General features: G+C 42.0%; 1 protein-coding gene across 6 annotated transcripts in view; it reads right to left on the minus strand.

Moving 5' to 3' along the window:
• ltbp1 (latent transforming growth factor beta binding protein 1) overlaps positions 1-15045 on the minus strand; it is a 408702-nt gene that overhangs the window by 241476 nt on the left and 152181 nt on the right. For all 6 annotated transcript variants that reach the window (XM_069930946.1, XM_069930944.1, XM_069930947.1 and 3 more), the window contains 2 exons: positions 13449-13768; positions 4983-5085 (listed from right to left, as the gene is read on the minus strand). In XM_069930946.1, coding sequence (XP_069787047.1) covers positions 4983-5085; positions 13449-13768 — 423 coding nt within the window. The remainder of the gene's footprint in view (positions 1-4982; positions 5086-13448; positions 13769-15045) is intronic.

The raw sequence follows: 15045 nt of genomic DNA on the forward strand, positions 1-15045 counted from the left end.
TCTGCAAAACAGGAGATGACTTGTGATAACCCTTATGCAAAAAGATCTAGCAAAGGAAGTCAACTTTTGTTCTGTATGATAAGGTTGATCTATATAAACTGAGCCAACTGGACAATAGGGGTCAGTCTTGGGGAATAGCTCACTGTGCAGGTGACCTATGAACTAACGACTGACCCAGAGCTCTGTTAAGTTTTATTCTTGTGCTGTGTAATAAATTGACTGTTGAACCGAATACATTCTCCTATCACTTCATTCAAAGAACACGCTGGACTCAGACTACACATAGACTAAATTAAGAGTAAGGTAAAGCCAGAGTCCGACAGCAGTAAGAAGGATCCGGACGGACCAAGCCAGTGGTTCCTCTCTCTGCAGCAACACAAGACAACTTTGAATTTTGTGCTCTCTCTCTCTCTCTCACAAAGATCTTTTGGCTTCAGTTTACCAAACAAACTGAATTTTGTTAATGAACTTTGCTTCGGTTGAGATCAAAGTTTTGTGAGTCTTGTGTGTTTTGTGTTTGTTTTGTGTCTAAGTTTTTCTGTAGGCTGGTTGGAAATATAACTTAGACTTTGATTACGTATGTTATATATAGGCTGGGGAATTTATTAGTTTTACACTGTTATAGAGATTTGCATAGTAACCAATGGGCATTGTTAGAAAAGGGGGGTTTTGAATTAAAGTTTGAAGGTGAATTTTTTTGTTAATAAAGTAATTGTTCATCTTTACCCCTGTGTGATATGCCTTCTTTGTGGTTGATGGTTTGATCTTGTAACAACTTCAGTAAGGGGAAATCAGAACATAAACCAGTCCTGATCAAGGGGTCAGTAGTGGAAAGGGTTAAGAACTTCAAGTTCCTGGGTGTCAACATCTCTGAGGATCTGTCCTGTGGCCTCCATGTTGATGCAATCTGAAATAAGGCTCGCCTGCATCTAGACTTTAAGGGATTTAGTATGTCACCAATAACTCTTGCAAATGTCTAATAGGTGTAATGTGGAGAGCATTCTGACTAGTGGTATTACTGTCTGGTGTGGAGGTACCAGTGCACAGGTCAAGAAATAAACTACAGAGAGTTGTGAACTCGGCGAGCACCATCATGGGCATCAGTATCCACTCTATCAAGGACATCTACAAGAGGCAGTGTCTTAAGAAAGCAGCTTGTATCCTCAAGGACCCTTACCAGCCAGGCCATTCCCTCTTCACACAGTCGGGAAGAAGACAAACACCCAGCAGTACAAGGACAACTTCTTCCCCTCTGCCATCAGATTTCTATTTCAGTATTTTTATGAGATTTTTACATAAGAATGCATAAAAATAAAAAGAATGATGCATAACAATTATACAACTGTAACAAAGTAAGCAAACTCACTGCAGCAGAGCACATGAACAGGTTTCTCTGTCTATTGATGGAAAACGAAAAATAAAATAATTTTAAAAAAAGAGGATGGTGAGGGAACTTGAGGATTGAAGCTGCTCCCTTGAGACAACCTCCTCTTGTAGATGTCCGTAGTGGGGTGAAGATGATGGTGCTGGCAAAATTCTCAATTCTCTAGATTTTGGCGCCTCCATACCAGACAGTGATACAACCAATCAGAATGCTCTCCAAGGCACTTTGCAAGAGTCTGTTGTGACAAACCAAATCTCCTCAAATTCCTAATGAATCACAGCCACTGGTGAGCAACCTTCATGATTTGATCAACATAAAGACTCCAGCATATGTTCAGAGATTTTGACACCCAGAAATCTGCAGATTTTTACCCTCTCCATTGGTGAACCCTCATTGAGGACTTGTTTGTTTAACTTTCCCTTCCTGAAATCCACAATCAAGTCCTTAGTTTTTGCTCACGTTAAATACAAGGTTATTGTTGTGACACCACTCAACTAGCTGATCCTCATTGCCGTCTGGTATTTCTGCCAAGCAACTGTGGTGTCACCTGCAAATTTATGCCTCGCCACACAGTCATTGGCATAGAGAGAGTGAGGCAATGGGCTATGCACGCATCCTTGAGGTGGGCCTGTGTTGATGGTCAGTGAGATGTTGTTACTGATTCTCACTGACTATGGTCTTCTCATGAGAAGTCAAGGATTCAGTTGCAGAGGCCAAGATTTTGAAGCTTATTGACCAGTACTGAGGTTGGGGGGCGGGGGGGTGGGGGGGGGGGTTGATAGTGTTGACAGCTGAGCTGTAATTGATGAAAAGCAGCTTGATGTACTTGTTGTTGTCTTGGCGATCAAGGGCTGAGAGGAGAGCCAGTGAGATTGCATCTGCTGTCGACTGATTGTGATGGTTGGTGAATTGCAGTGGGACCAGATCTTTGCTTAGGTCTGAGTTAATTCTGGCCATGACCACCTTTCAATGCATTTCATCACAGTGGATGGAAGGGCTGCTGGGTGATAGTTATTGAGGCAGCTCACTCTACTTGAATGATGCCCTTTTAAAGCAGGTGGGAACCTCCTACTTCAGCGATCAGTACACTTCATTGAACATGAACATCCTGGGGAAAAAAAGGCCACTCCAAACCAAATTCAGTCACAGTTCAGAGGAACCAAAGACAAAGGCTACTGAGAAAAAGTGAGGATTTTATGTTAAAAAAATTAATGAAGATTATTAATACAAAAGGACATATAAATGTAAACATCTTATTTTAAAATGTGAACTTTTAAAACATTTGGACATTAAAACTACATAACCATATCAGGGTGAAACACGAAAGTCTACAGACACTGTGATTGTAGTAAAAACTCAGAAATGCAGATAGAACTCAGTAGGTCTCGCCAGCGTCTATAGGAGGTAAAGATATATAACCAACGTTTCGGGCCTGAGCCCTTCCTCAAGTGTAACAGCACTGATTTATCACAGCTTACAAACAAATATAGAATACCCTCACTCATTTCTTTCAAAACACCATGAAGTCAATTTTCTTTTCTTATTCACTAGACACAACTTTGCAATCTTCAACTCCCCAAACCCCTCTGGCCTTCTCATTGGCTCACTGCCACATGGGTGATCCTGATGCTCTCACCGTCCTCCTCCTGCATCTGAGATCCATCACCCGTATAGTGATGCTTAACGCGCCCGCGCGTTGCTTACATCATCAGTGGCGGCCGGCACTGCTCCCGAAGAAGGTAAGGGTATCACCGCAATGTGGTTAAAAAGTAAACAGGCGCCTGAATTAGAAGGCTGGAGAGAAGGGAAGGAAGAGCAAGGCGAGCAGCACAGACCACAGACAAAAGGTGATCACTGGAAATGATGAGAATTGATTGGGTTGGTTCTTTGAATGTAGAACAAGAGGAAAGGAGGCAGAGGGAAAATGGAAGAGAGAGAGAGTAACCTAGAGGAAAGGAGAAATAGTGATATGGAAAGGAGGATGAATGGAAGCCAGAGGAGTCAATGTTAATGGTTTCCAATACCCTGACCCCCCTCCCCCCCTCCCCCACATCTATCTCTATTCTCCTTTCTTGACCCTGCTCTTTCTTCCCTTTTAATTCATGTGACCGTCTGCTTTTTACTCATGCCTTGAAGAAGAGCTCAGGCCCAAAATGTCAGTTATATCTCTACCTCCTTTGGATGTGACGAGACCTGCTAAGTTCCTCCAGAATTTTTGTGTTATTAATCATATCAGAGTAACTCTGACCGACACATAACACCTCTAACATCAAAATCAGTTATCCAGGAATCAGAGAGTGACAGCAAAAACAAATTAGAACACTACAGCACAGTGCAGGCCCTTCAGCCCTCAACATTGTGCCAACCTATATATTCCTTCTTTAAAAAAGTATTAAACCCTCCCTACCCCATAACCCTCTATTTTTCTTTCATCCATGTGTCTGTCTAAGAATCTCTTAAATGCCCCATATGTTTCAGGTTTCACCACTATCCCTAGCAAGGCATCCAGGGAACCCACAACTCTCTGTGTAAACAAACTTACTTCTGATGTCTCCACTAAACGTACACCCCTTCACTTTGTACATATGTTCCCTGGTGTTTGCTGATCATACCCTAGGAAACAGGTGCTGACTGTCCACTCTATCTATGCCTCTCATTATCTTGTAGACCTCTATCAAGTCTCCTCTCATCCTTCTATGCTTCAAAAAGAAAGGTCCCAGCTCCTGCTAACCTTGCCTCGTAAGCCTTATTTTCCAATCCAGGTAACATCCTGGTAAATCTCCTCTGCACCCTCTCCATAGCTTCCACATCTTTTCTATAATGAGGTGACAGAACTGAACACAATACTCTCAGTGTGGTCTCACCAGAGATTTGTAGAGCTGCAACATGATCTCTCTACTCTTGAACTCAATCTCCCTATTAAAGAAGCCCAACATCCCATAGGCCTTCTTAACTATCCTATCAACCTGTGCGGCGACCTTGAGGGATGTATAGATTTGAACCCCAAGGTCCCTCTGAACATCCACACTCTTAAGTAACTGACCATTAATCCTGTGCTCAGCCTTCAGGTTTGTCCTTCCAAAATGCTTCACCTCACACTTATCGGGTTTGAATTCCATCTGCCACTTTTCTGCCCAACTCTGCATCCTGTCTATAGCCTCCTGAAACTTTCCACAACGTTTAGCTCCATCCACGGCTCCTCTAACCTTCATGTCATCCTCAAACGTACTGACCAATCCTTCTGCCTCTTCATCTAGGTCATTTATTTAAAAAATCACAAAGAGCAGGGGGTCCCAGAACAGATCCTTGCTGCACTTGACTAGTCACCAACCTCCAGGCAGAACATTTTCCTTCCACTACTACTCTCTGTTTTCTTCCTACAGGCCAATTTTTTATCCACAAGCCAAGGTTCCACTGGTCGCGTGCCTCGTGACTTCTGAATGAGTCTCTCGTGAGGGACCTTGTCAAATGCCTTGCTAAAATACATGTAGTCCACATCTACTGCTCTACTCTTATCATTAAAGAAACACAAACTTGCTCAATTTACAACAAATGGACAGTTTAAAATGCAATTTTATTTTTAAACAAATAGACTTACAAGGCTTCTTTGGACATTTCTGGCATTTGTGGAATCCCCAAGAAGTGCCCACAGTTCCGCAGCAATCTTCTTGCTTTGAAAGGCCTGGTAAAGGTTTCCCACACTATAAACAGCCAAGAATATTAAAATTAATCACATTTCACTATTATCAAAGGCAAATAATGTTTCGGAGACTTATGGGTGTTGGATTGTATTTGTCCGCAGATGCCGTGAGGTTACAGGGCAGATAAATAAATTGATTAAGAATGTTTCTGGGGCCTGGACCAGAGTCCATGTGGTTGCCGAGGCTGTGGGAGCACTGGAGGCCAATCTACGGACACTCGGCGACTCCAGTGGGACTCTCTTTTGCTTCTCTTTCTCTGACTGGAAGAGGTTCCAGTCAATTTCTGCAGATGGTGAATCTGTCCGCCTTATCACAGACAGAAGAAATTTTGTGTGAAGTTACAATAAAAGAATCTTGAACCTTGAAGCAGATTGTACTGAAATGCCATGTCTGTTGGAGAACTAACCAATCAGAAAATGAACAATGTCCAGGACCAGTTAATTTAGCTACAACATGAGCATCCAAGCATATTCATTATTCTAACCAATTTCATTTCTGGTGTGGTGGGACTAAATTTAAGCTTAGTTCAGCCCTATGGTTTACCAGGATTGTAAAAGCCCTAAATTTATACATATTTTTTAATTTGTAGATTTAAATTTAGACGTATAGCATGGTAACAGGCCAATTTGGCCCATGAGCCTGTGCCAGCCAATTTACACCAAATTGATCTCCACCACTCCGGTACGTTTCGAATGGTGGGAGCTAACCAGAGCCCCCTGGGGAAAAACCCATGCAGACGTGGGGAGAACATACAAACTCCTTACAGGCAACATAGGATTCAAACCTCAGTCTCAATCACTGCTGTTGTAAAAGCGTTGTGCTAAACGCTAAGCCAACTGTGCTGCCCTGTTACATAACTGTCCATTGTTCACCATTCATTATGGATTTGGTTTCATCTGAGCATTCTGTGGGTGACAATTCCCTCAGCCAATTCATAACATAACATAACAATTACAGCACGGAAACAGGCCATTAGGCCCTTCTAGTCTGCACCGAACCAAACACCCCTTTCTAGTCCCACCTCCCTGCACAATGCCCATAACCCTCCATCTTCTTCTCATCCATATACCTGTCCAACCTTTTCTTAAATAATACAATTGACTCCGCCGCCACTATTTCTCCCGGAAGATCATTCCACACGGCTACCACTCTCTGAGTAAAGAAGTTCCCCCTCATGTTACCTCTAAACCTCTGCCCCTTAATTCTTAACTCATGTCCTCTTGTTTTAATCTTTCCTCCTCTTAACGGAAATAGTCTATCCACATCCACTCTGTCTATCCCTTTCATAATCTTAAATACTTCTATCAAATCCCCTCTCAACCTTCTACGCTCCAAAGAATAAAGACCTAATCTGTCCAATCTCTCCCTATACTCTAGATGCTTAAACCCAGGTAACATTCTGGTAAACCTTCTCTGCACTCTCTCCACTCTGTTTATATCCTTCCTATAATTAGGCGACCAGAACTGCACACAGAACTCCAAATTAGGCCGCACCAACGTCTTATACAATCTCAACGTCACCTCCCAACTCCTATATTCCATGCAATGATTGATAAAGGCCAGCATACTAAAAGCCTTCTTCACCACCCTATTCACGTGAGTTTCTACCTTCAGGGAACGATGTACCGTTACTCCTAAATCTTTCTGCTCTTCTGTATTCCTCAATGCTCTCCCATTTACCATGTATGTCCTATTCTGATTCTTCTTACCAAAATGAAGCACCTCACACTTATCAGCATTAAATTCCATCTGCCATTTTTCAGCCCACTTTTCTAAGCAGCCCAAATCCCTCTGCAATCCTTGAAAACCTTCTTCATTATCCACTATTCCACCTATCTTAGTATCGTCTGCATATTTACTAATCCAATTCACCACCCCATCATCTAGATCATTAATGTATATAACGAACAACAATGGGCCCAATACAGATCCTTGAGGCACACCACTGGTCACCGGCCTCCAACCTGACAGACAATTATCCACTACCACTCTCTGGCCTCTCCCTTTCAGCCAATGTTCAATCCATTTGACTATCTTAAAATTTATACCTAAAGACTGCACCTTCCTAACTAACCTTCCATGTGGTACCTTATCGAAGGCCTTACTGAAGTCCATATAGACAACATCCACTGCGCTACCCTCATCCACATTCCTAGTCGCCTCTTCAAAAAATTCAATCAGATTGGTCAAACATGACCTTCCTGAGATACTTGGCCAGAGGAGGAAAATTATTACTGCAGTCTATTTTTACACACATCCTCCATCCTGGCTGGTACCTCTGGACTCTGCACTCAGGTGAAGATAGGGCTTCAGGGCTCATTACAGCTCATCCAGAAAAAGAGGTAGGTGAAAAATGTGGGGGATGGGGGGGGGGAATTTAATCTGGTATCTAAAGTATCCAAATGGATTTAATGAGGGAAGACCTCATAGTGGAATAGTTTTCCAGGAGTAGGCCACTCAACCTGCTTTGCTATTCAGTTTGATACAGCACGGTTAACGTTGCGGCATGGTTAACACAATGCTGTTACAGTGCCAGCGATCTGGACCAGACTTAGAATCCCGTGCTGTCTGTAAGAACTTGGTATGATCTCCCCGTGTCTGCGTGGGCTTCCCCCCGGGGCTCCAGTTTCCTCCCACCGTTCAAAAAACATACCAGAGTTGGAAGTTAATTGAGTGTAATTGGGTAGCATGGGCTCATGGGCCTGTTACCGTGTTGTATGTCTAAATTTAAGTTTTAAATTTAATATGGCTGATCTTTTACCTAAGCATCAGTAACATCATATCCCTTGATTTACTTAATATCTAAATATCTATTTGAAGATTGTGGCTCCTGGATGGAGAATTCCAAAGATTCAGTACCTTCTGGGTGAAGATATTTCTCTTCACCTCTGCCCCAATGTCCAACCTCCTATTCTGACCCCCTGTGTCTGAACACACTTACCATCCCGGGGAAACATCAACTCTGCATCTACTATGTCAAACCCATGAAGAGTCGAGTACATTCAAACAAGATCCAGTCAGGTCTGTCAGCAAAGATGACTCATAACAGAATAAGCCTGTGGGGTGAATAACACTAGACAACAAAGAATTTGATTCTTGAACATTTTTGTGTGTATTTTAAGGATTTGAGGCTGCTGTTCACGAAGACCACCTTAAAACTTCCCTATCACTTACTGTTTTTAGATATGATCTATTTTTGCAATTTCCTGACATTTTAAGTCGACTTCAAGCATACAAAACCATGAAGGGCCATGTCATTGAAAATTTATTTTCTGCATTTGCACGTGGACTTCTTCCCTATTGAGCGAACACGGTGAAAGGTTTCACCAGGATATTGTGACCATGGAAAAGCATTATCAGGGCAACTGGAATCCATCAGTGCTGGCCGACTATTGTTGGACACTGATACGAGAAAGGCATCAGATGCTGAGTACAAACAAAAAGTAGCGGCAAAACATTTTTAGATCAGTTGAATTAACGCAATGTGTCAGCGTTACTAAATTCAATTGAAGTTAATTTAATGTTTCTCCAACTTCCCACATGATACAACAAGTCTGAAATGATCTTTGTGTTCTCCTTGAAGTTGTCTGTCATAAACCCCTTTTTTTTTTTACCTTGGGAAACAAACCTGTTGTCCAGTATAATCACTAGCTTCAGCCGGCTGAATCAGTGCTAATGCAGGCAGTTTTTCTCTCTAATGGAGTGGGTATCCAGGCTTGCAGTTGGATACTGCTCCCAAGATCTACACTGGAACCTAGTGTGCCCAAAGCATAACAGAGAAATAAAGAAACCGCAGACGCTGGACTCTTGAGCAAACAAAGAGAAGCTGGAGGGATTCAGCAAAGTCAGGCAACATCCATGGAGAGAAATGGTCAGTCAATGCTTCCGATTAGTCTACAGTTTAGGATCTGTTATTTCAGAAGCCCCAGTTTTTCTGAAACAATTTAATTTCTGTTAAAACGGGACGAAGGGCCAAGTTGAGCTAAATCCTGTGGTATGTTAGGAGGTGTAAAAAGAAGGTTGCCAAGTAGATTTGTGACAGGGTGGGTAGATAGTTTCACATTTTACTACAATGTTGTTGTGCCTGATTTTGTTTTACAGTCAGTTCAAATCCCACTGAGGTGCAGAGGTACGTGCTGAATGATCTGTCGTATTGTGTACTCGCTGAAACTTGTGGTGTAAAGTCTGGGGACAGCATCCTGCCTCACTTTGAACATTAACCCACATCACTCACAAGAGGCAAGAGTGTGTAATCTCACTAACTCCTTTTCAAAAAGCAACCCTGTCTCTAAAGGTGAAGCCGATTTACAACCATGGGAGAAAGCAGTTTCAACATTTAGGAGGTGAAAAGTCAATTCTGGCAGCACCTGGATGATGTAAATCCCCACCTTGTCTTGTACCTTTTCTAGCAGAGCCAGGGAAAACTCAAACCAAAACGTTCATTTCACCACTCGTATATTAATCATTCATACTCCGGGTGGAAACAACCAACTTATATTTATGTACGTCTTTAACACCAGTAACTTCTTGACACTTCATAAACAAGAGCCAATGGAACATATAAGTGCTGGGATCACTGAACCCTGTGTCATTTTTATAAGCTTTTGTTTAAAAAAAAACTAATGCATTAAATGGAGAGGATTCCTCATTGAATTTGTATAATAATGAAAAGGAACTGCTAACACAAACCATCTGAGAATTTTAATACAGTAAAATCCCTGGCATCTGGCACCTATGAATGCTGGATAAGTGAATTTCCCGGTTGCTTGAGACTGTGCGTTGCATGAATGGAGAATTAATAGCGAGGTGCATCAATTATAAACTCCCATAGTTTTGACCCATTTATTTTCCACTATTTTTTTTTGATGGTTGCTTGAGGCTGCCAGTTCCTTGAATAATGGGGATTTTACTGCATTTACGAAATGATATTTTGTTATTTATTTTATATATGTATATTTGACCTGCATATGTATTGTTTGTCTGTATGTGTGTTGTGTCTGGTTGTGCGCCTGCATGCTTTGCACCGAGGACTGGAGAACACTGTTTCGTGGGGTTGTACATGTGCAATCAGATAATTTTTTTAAAACTTGAACTTTAACTTGAATTATAATTCCAAAACGGAAAATGAATGATTTTTAAATCAAGTCCCATTCTTTCTTATTTGAATTATATTATATATGAAATAAGCTCATTGAGGTTTTAAACACACCAATGGAGGCACAGGAAGCAGGTCATTCGGCCCAATTAATCCATGCTGTCCAAGTTGTCCACATGATCTAGTGCCATTTGCCTGCATTTAGCCTGTATCCTTGTAAACCTTTCCTGTTCATGTTCCTGTCTAAATGCCTTTTAAATATTGTGATTGTTCCCACCTCTACCACTTCCACTGGCAGCCAGTCCCATACACCCACCACCCTCTGTGTAGAAAAAGTTGTCCCTCAGGTCCTTTTTAATTCATTAACCTCTCACCTTGAAAATACGGCCTCTAGTGCTAGATTCCCTTACCCCGGGGAGGGAAAAGACTATGACATCTTTTCGACATCCCTCCTGATTTTAACATTCCTCAGCCTCAACACAGTAGGGGAAAAGTCCCAGCCTGATCATTTCTCCTTATAACTCAAGCCCTCCATTCCCGGCTGTGTCTTCCTTGTAAATATTTTCTACATTCTTTGCTGCATAATGACATCCCTCCTGTCGCTAGGCAACCAGAACTTCACGCAATGCTCCACAAGTGATCTTACCAAGGACTTGTGCGGCTTTGCACAAGAAAATAACATATGACGCTTTCCCCTAATGGAAGGTCAGAGAACTATATCAAATGAGAAGTATGTAGCATGGATTCACAAGTGCCTGCAGACACTAGAAACTATAGCAAAAAAACACTGCATCTTTGGCACATAGCAATAAACATGAACTCCGACGGAATTCAGCAGGCCGACTAGTATTTATGGAGGCATAAGGTTGATGTTTCAGTTTGAAACTGCATCCAGGCCTGAGAGTGTAAAGTGGATGAAAGCCAGTACAAGGAGGTGAGACAGGAACAGCTGTGTGAAACCAGGCAAGGAGGAGTGCAGAGAGAGAGAGAGAGAGAGAGAGAGAGAGAGAGAGAGAGGTTGGAAAGTGACATGGAATCAGATAGGTGAGACATGATGGAGAGATAGAATCATTTGGGATCAGTAACATGTCTAAATAAATGGGGAAGGGGAGAGAAGGAAAAGATTGACAAAGAGAGAGAGAAAAAAAATCTATAACCATATAACCATAACTATATAACCACTTACAGCACAGAACAGGCTAGTTCAGCCCTACTTGTCCATGCCGTAACAAATCCCCACCCTCCTAGTCCCACTGACCAGCACCCGGTCCATACCCCTCCAGTCCTCTCCTATCCATGTAACGATCCAGTATTTCCTTAAATGTAACCAATGATCCCGCCTCGATCACGTCTGCCAGAAGCTCATTCCACATCCCCACCATCCTCTGCGTAAAGAAATTTCCCCTCATGTTCCCCTTATAATTTTCCCCCTTCAATCTTAAACCATGCCCTCTAGTTTGAATCTCCCCACTCTTAATTGAAAAAGCCTATCCACATTTACTCTGTCTGTCCCTTTTAAAATCTTAAACACCTCTATCAAGTCCCCCCTCAATCTTCTACACTCAAGAGAAAAAAACCCTAGTCTGCACAACCTTTCCCTGTAACTCAAACCTTGAAATCCTGTCAACATTCTCATGAACCTTCTCTGCACTCTCTCTATTTTGATTATATCTTTCCTATAATTTGGTGACCAAAACTGTACACAGTACTCCAAATTTGGTCTCACCAATGCCTTGTACAATTTCATCATAACCTCCCAACTCTTGAATTCAATACTCCGATTTATGAAGGCCAACATTCCAAATGCCTTCTTCACCATACCATCTACCTGAGTATCAGCCTTGAGGGTACAATTTACCACAACTCCTAAATCCCTTTGTTGCTCTGCACATCTCAATAGCCTACCATTTAATGCATATGACCTATTTAGATTTGCCTTTCTAAAATGTAAGACCTCACACTTATCTGTATTAAATTCCATCAGCCATTTCTCAGCCCACACCTCTAGCCTTCCTAAATCACCTTTTAATCTACGGTAATCTTCCTCACTGTCCACAACACCACCAATCTTTGTATCATTCGCAAACTTGCTTATCCAATTCTCCACCCCTACTTCCAGATCGTTAATATATATATAACAAACAATAGTGGACCCAGGACCGATCCCTGAGGAACTCCACTAGTCACCAGCCTCCAACTGGACAAACAATTTTCTACCACTACTCTCTGACACCTCTCATCCAACCATTGCTGAATCCATTTCACTACCTCCTTATTTATACCTAATGCCTCCACCTTTTTTCCTAACCTCCTGTGGGGAACTTTGTCAAAAGCTTTACTAAAGTCTAAATAGACAACATCCACAGCTTTCCCTTCACCAACCTTTTATGTAACCCCCTCGAAAAACTCAATCAGGTTTGTCAAGCATGATCTACCCCTGACAAAACCATGCTGATTACTCCCTAGCAATCCCTGTACCTCCAAATATTTGTAAATACCATCCCTCAGAACACTTTCCATCAACTTGCCCACCACAGATGTCAGACTCACGGGCCTATAATTCCCAGGTTTACATTTGGGCCATTTCTTAAACAGCGGAACCACATGTGCCACCCTCCAATCCTTTGGCACTACCCCCATGGACAGTGACATCCTAAATATCTCTGTTAATGGCCCCACTATCTGTCCACAAGCCTCCCTGAGTGTCCTTGGGAATATTTTGTCCGGTCCCGGAGATTTATCCACCTTTATCTTTTTCAACACAGCTATCACTACCTCCTCGGTTATCCTTATATGCTTCATGACTCCCCACTATTTTTCTTTACTTCAACTGGTTCAATATTTTTTTTCCCTAGTGAATACCGAGGCAAAGAAATCATTCAAAATTTCCCCCATTTCCTCTGACTTCTCACTCAGCCTACCCTGCTATCTACAAGGGGTCCAATTTTATCCCTCACTAATCTTTTACTTTTAATGTACCTATAGAAACCCTTTGGATTTATTTTTACTCTGTCTGCCAAAGCCTCTTCGTGCCTTTTTTTGGCCTTTCTGATTTCTTTCTTAAGATTCCATCTAGATGAATCATGAGAAATGAGAAATAGACACAGGGTGTGGGTTACCAGAATTCAGAATATTTTTATTAACTTGATTAGCTATATTGACATGGAGGCCAAGAAGCTGCCTTCTTAGAGTCCATCTGTGAGGTTTGTATGTGATCAATAGCATCTAGCTGAATGGTTAAGTAAGGAATAACCTGTGAACTTCTCACCTGTGCACCTGCAGTTTCCTGGAAGCAGCGTCCCAACTTTGAATGAATTCTAGGATACTGGTGGGTGCGAACTTGCTGGTGGTGGGTGCGAACTTGCTGGTAGTGGGTGCGAACTTGCTGGTGGTGGTTATACACAGAATTCGGCACATGGGATATTGAAGGGCTTTGGATGTGATAAGAGATCTGTTGTTGGCTTGACTTGGCCCCCTTCATCTTCTGTCCTGAGGACGAGCTGTCTACTCTGGAAACCTGGTGAATCTGGACTGTTGCTTCAGGCGGATGTTTGACATGGATGTTGACTATGTTGGGAGGGAACTTCACTGTGACACAAAGAAAAAAAAAGCACAAAGGTCATCACCTTTCACAAAATACAATGGTACTGATCTAAAATTTATTTTCAAGATAAGATATCCTGGGAGTCCTCATACAGGATACCCTGAAGGTAAACTTGCAGTATGAGTCACTGGTGAAGAAGACAATTGAAATGCTGGCATTCATATCAAGAGAAATAGAATATACAGCAGGGATGTGATGTTGATGCTTTATAAGGCACTGGTAAGACCTCACTTAGAGTATTGTGAGCAATTTTGGACTCCATACTTAAGAAAGGATGTGTTGATGTCAGAGAGGGTTCAGAGGTGGTTCACAAAGATGATTCCAGGAATGAAAGGTTTTGAGGAAATTTGACAGCTCTTGGCCCGTACTCGTTGGAATTTAGAAGAGTATTGGGGGTGGGGTGGGGAGGGTCTCATTGAAATATTTTGAATGTTGAAAGGCAGAGTAGATGTAGAAACGTTGTTTCCTATGGTGGGATTCTAGGACAAAAGGACACAACTTCAGGATTGAAGGGCATCCAAATAGAATTTCTTCAGCCAGAGAGTGATAAATACTGATGTAAAAGCATCAACATTAAACTCTTGCAGCACAGTACAGGGCCTTCAGCCTATGATGTTGTGATGACCTATGTAAACTTATTGAACAATCTTTCTAAACATTCCAGATTGCAATGAGAAACCAATGAAACTAAATACTGAGACATCAGAGGACATTTATTTACGATGAGTGGAGGAAAAGGGAGACATCAGAGCTTTTTTTTTCCAAACAGAGAGAGAGGTGGATGTCTGAAATGTATTGCTGGGGTGTGGTGGGGGCTGTAACAATAGGGACATTTAAAAGGCTCTTAGACAGCCAGAGGGATGTGTAGAGCGCATCAAAAGAACCAAAGACTTGTTGATCCAAACCAAGGCTTTTATTAACTAAAAGACTGGAACGTATCACATGAAGGTCAACCAGTCCAGAATGACCTGGTCTGGCTAGGAGTAATCCTGCCAGTAGGTGTGGCTACGCTCTCAGCCAATCACAGTCATCCTACACTACAATCTGTACATATACACATTGGTGATAGAATCTATACTATCACAGGATGTAAGAAAAATAGAAGGTTATGGTGTGTGAGGTAGGAAGGGTTATATTGTTGAGTCGGGTTCATCTACAACAGTGGTTTTCAAAATTTTTCTTTCCACCCACATACCACTTTAAGTATTCCCTATGCCACAGGTGCTCTGTGATGAATAAGGGATTACTTAAGGTGGCATGT

This window comes from Narcine bancroftii, chromosome 4 (genome assembly GCF_036971445.1).
Source record: "Narcine bancroftii isolate sNarBan1 chromosome 4, sNarBan1.hap1, whole genome shotgun sequence".
NCBI lineage: Eukaryota > Metazoa > Chordata > Chondrichthyes > Torpediniformes > Narcinidae > Narcine > Narcine bancroftii.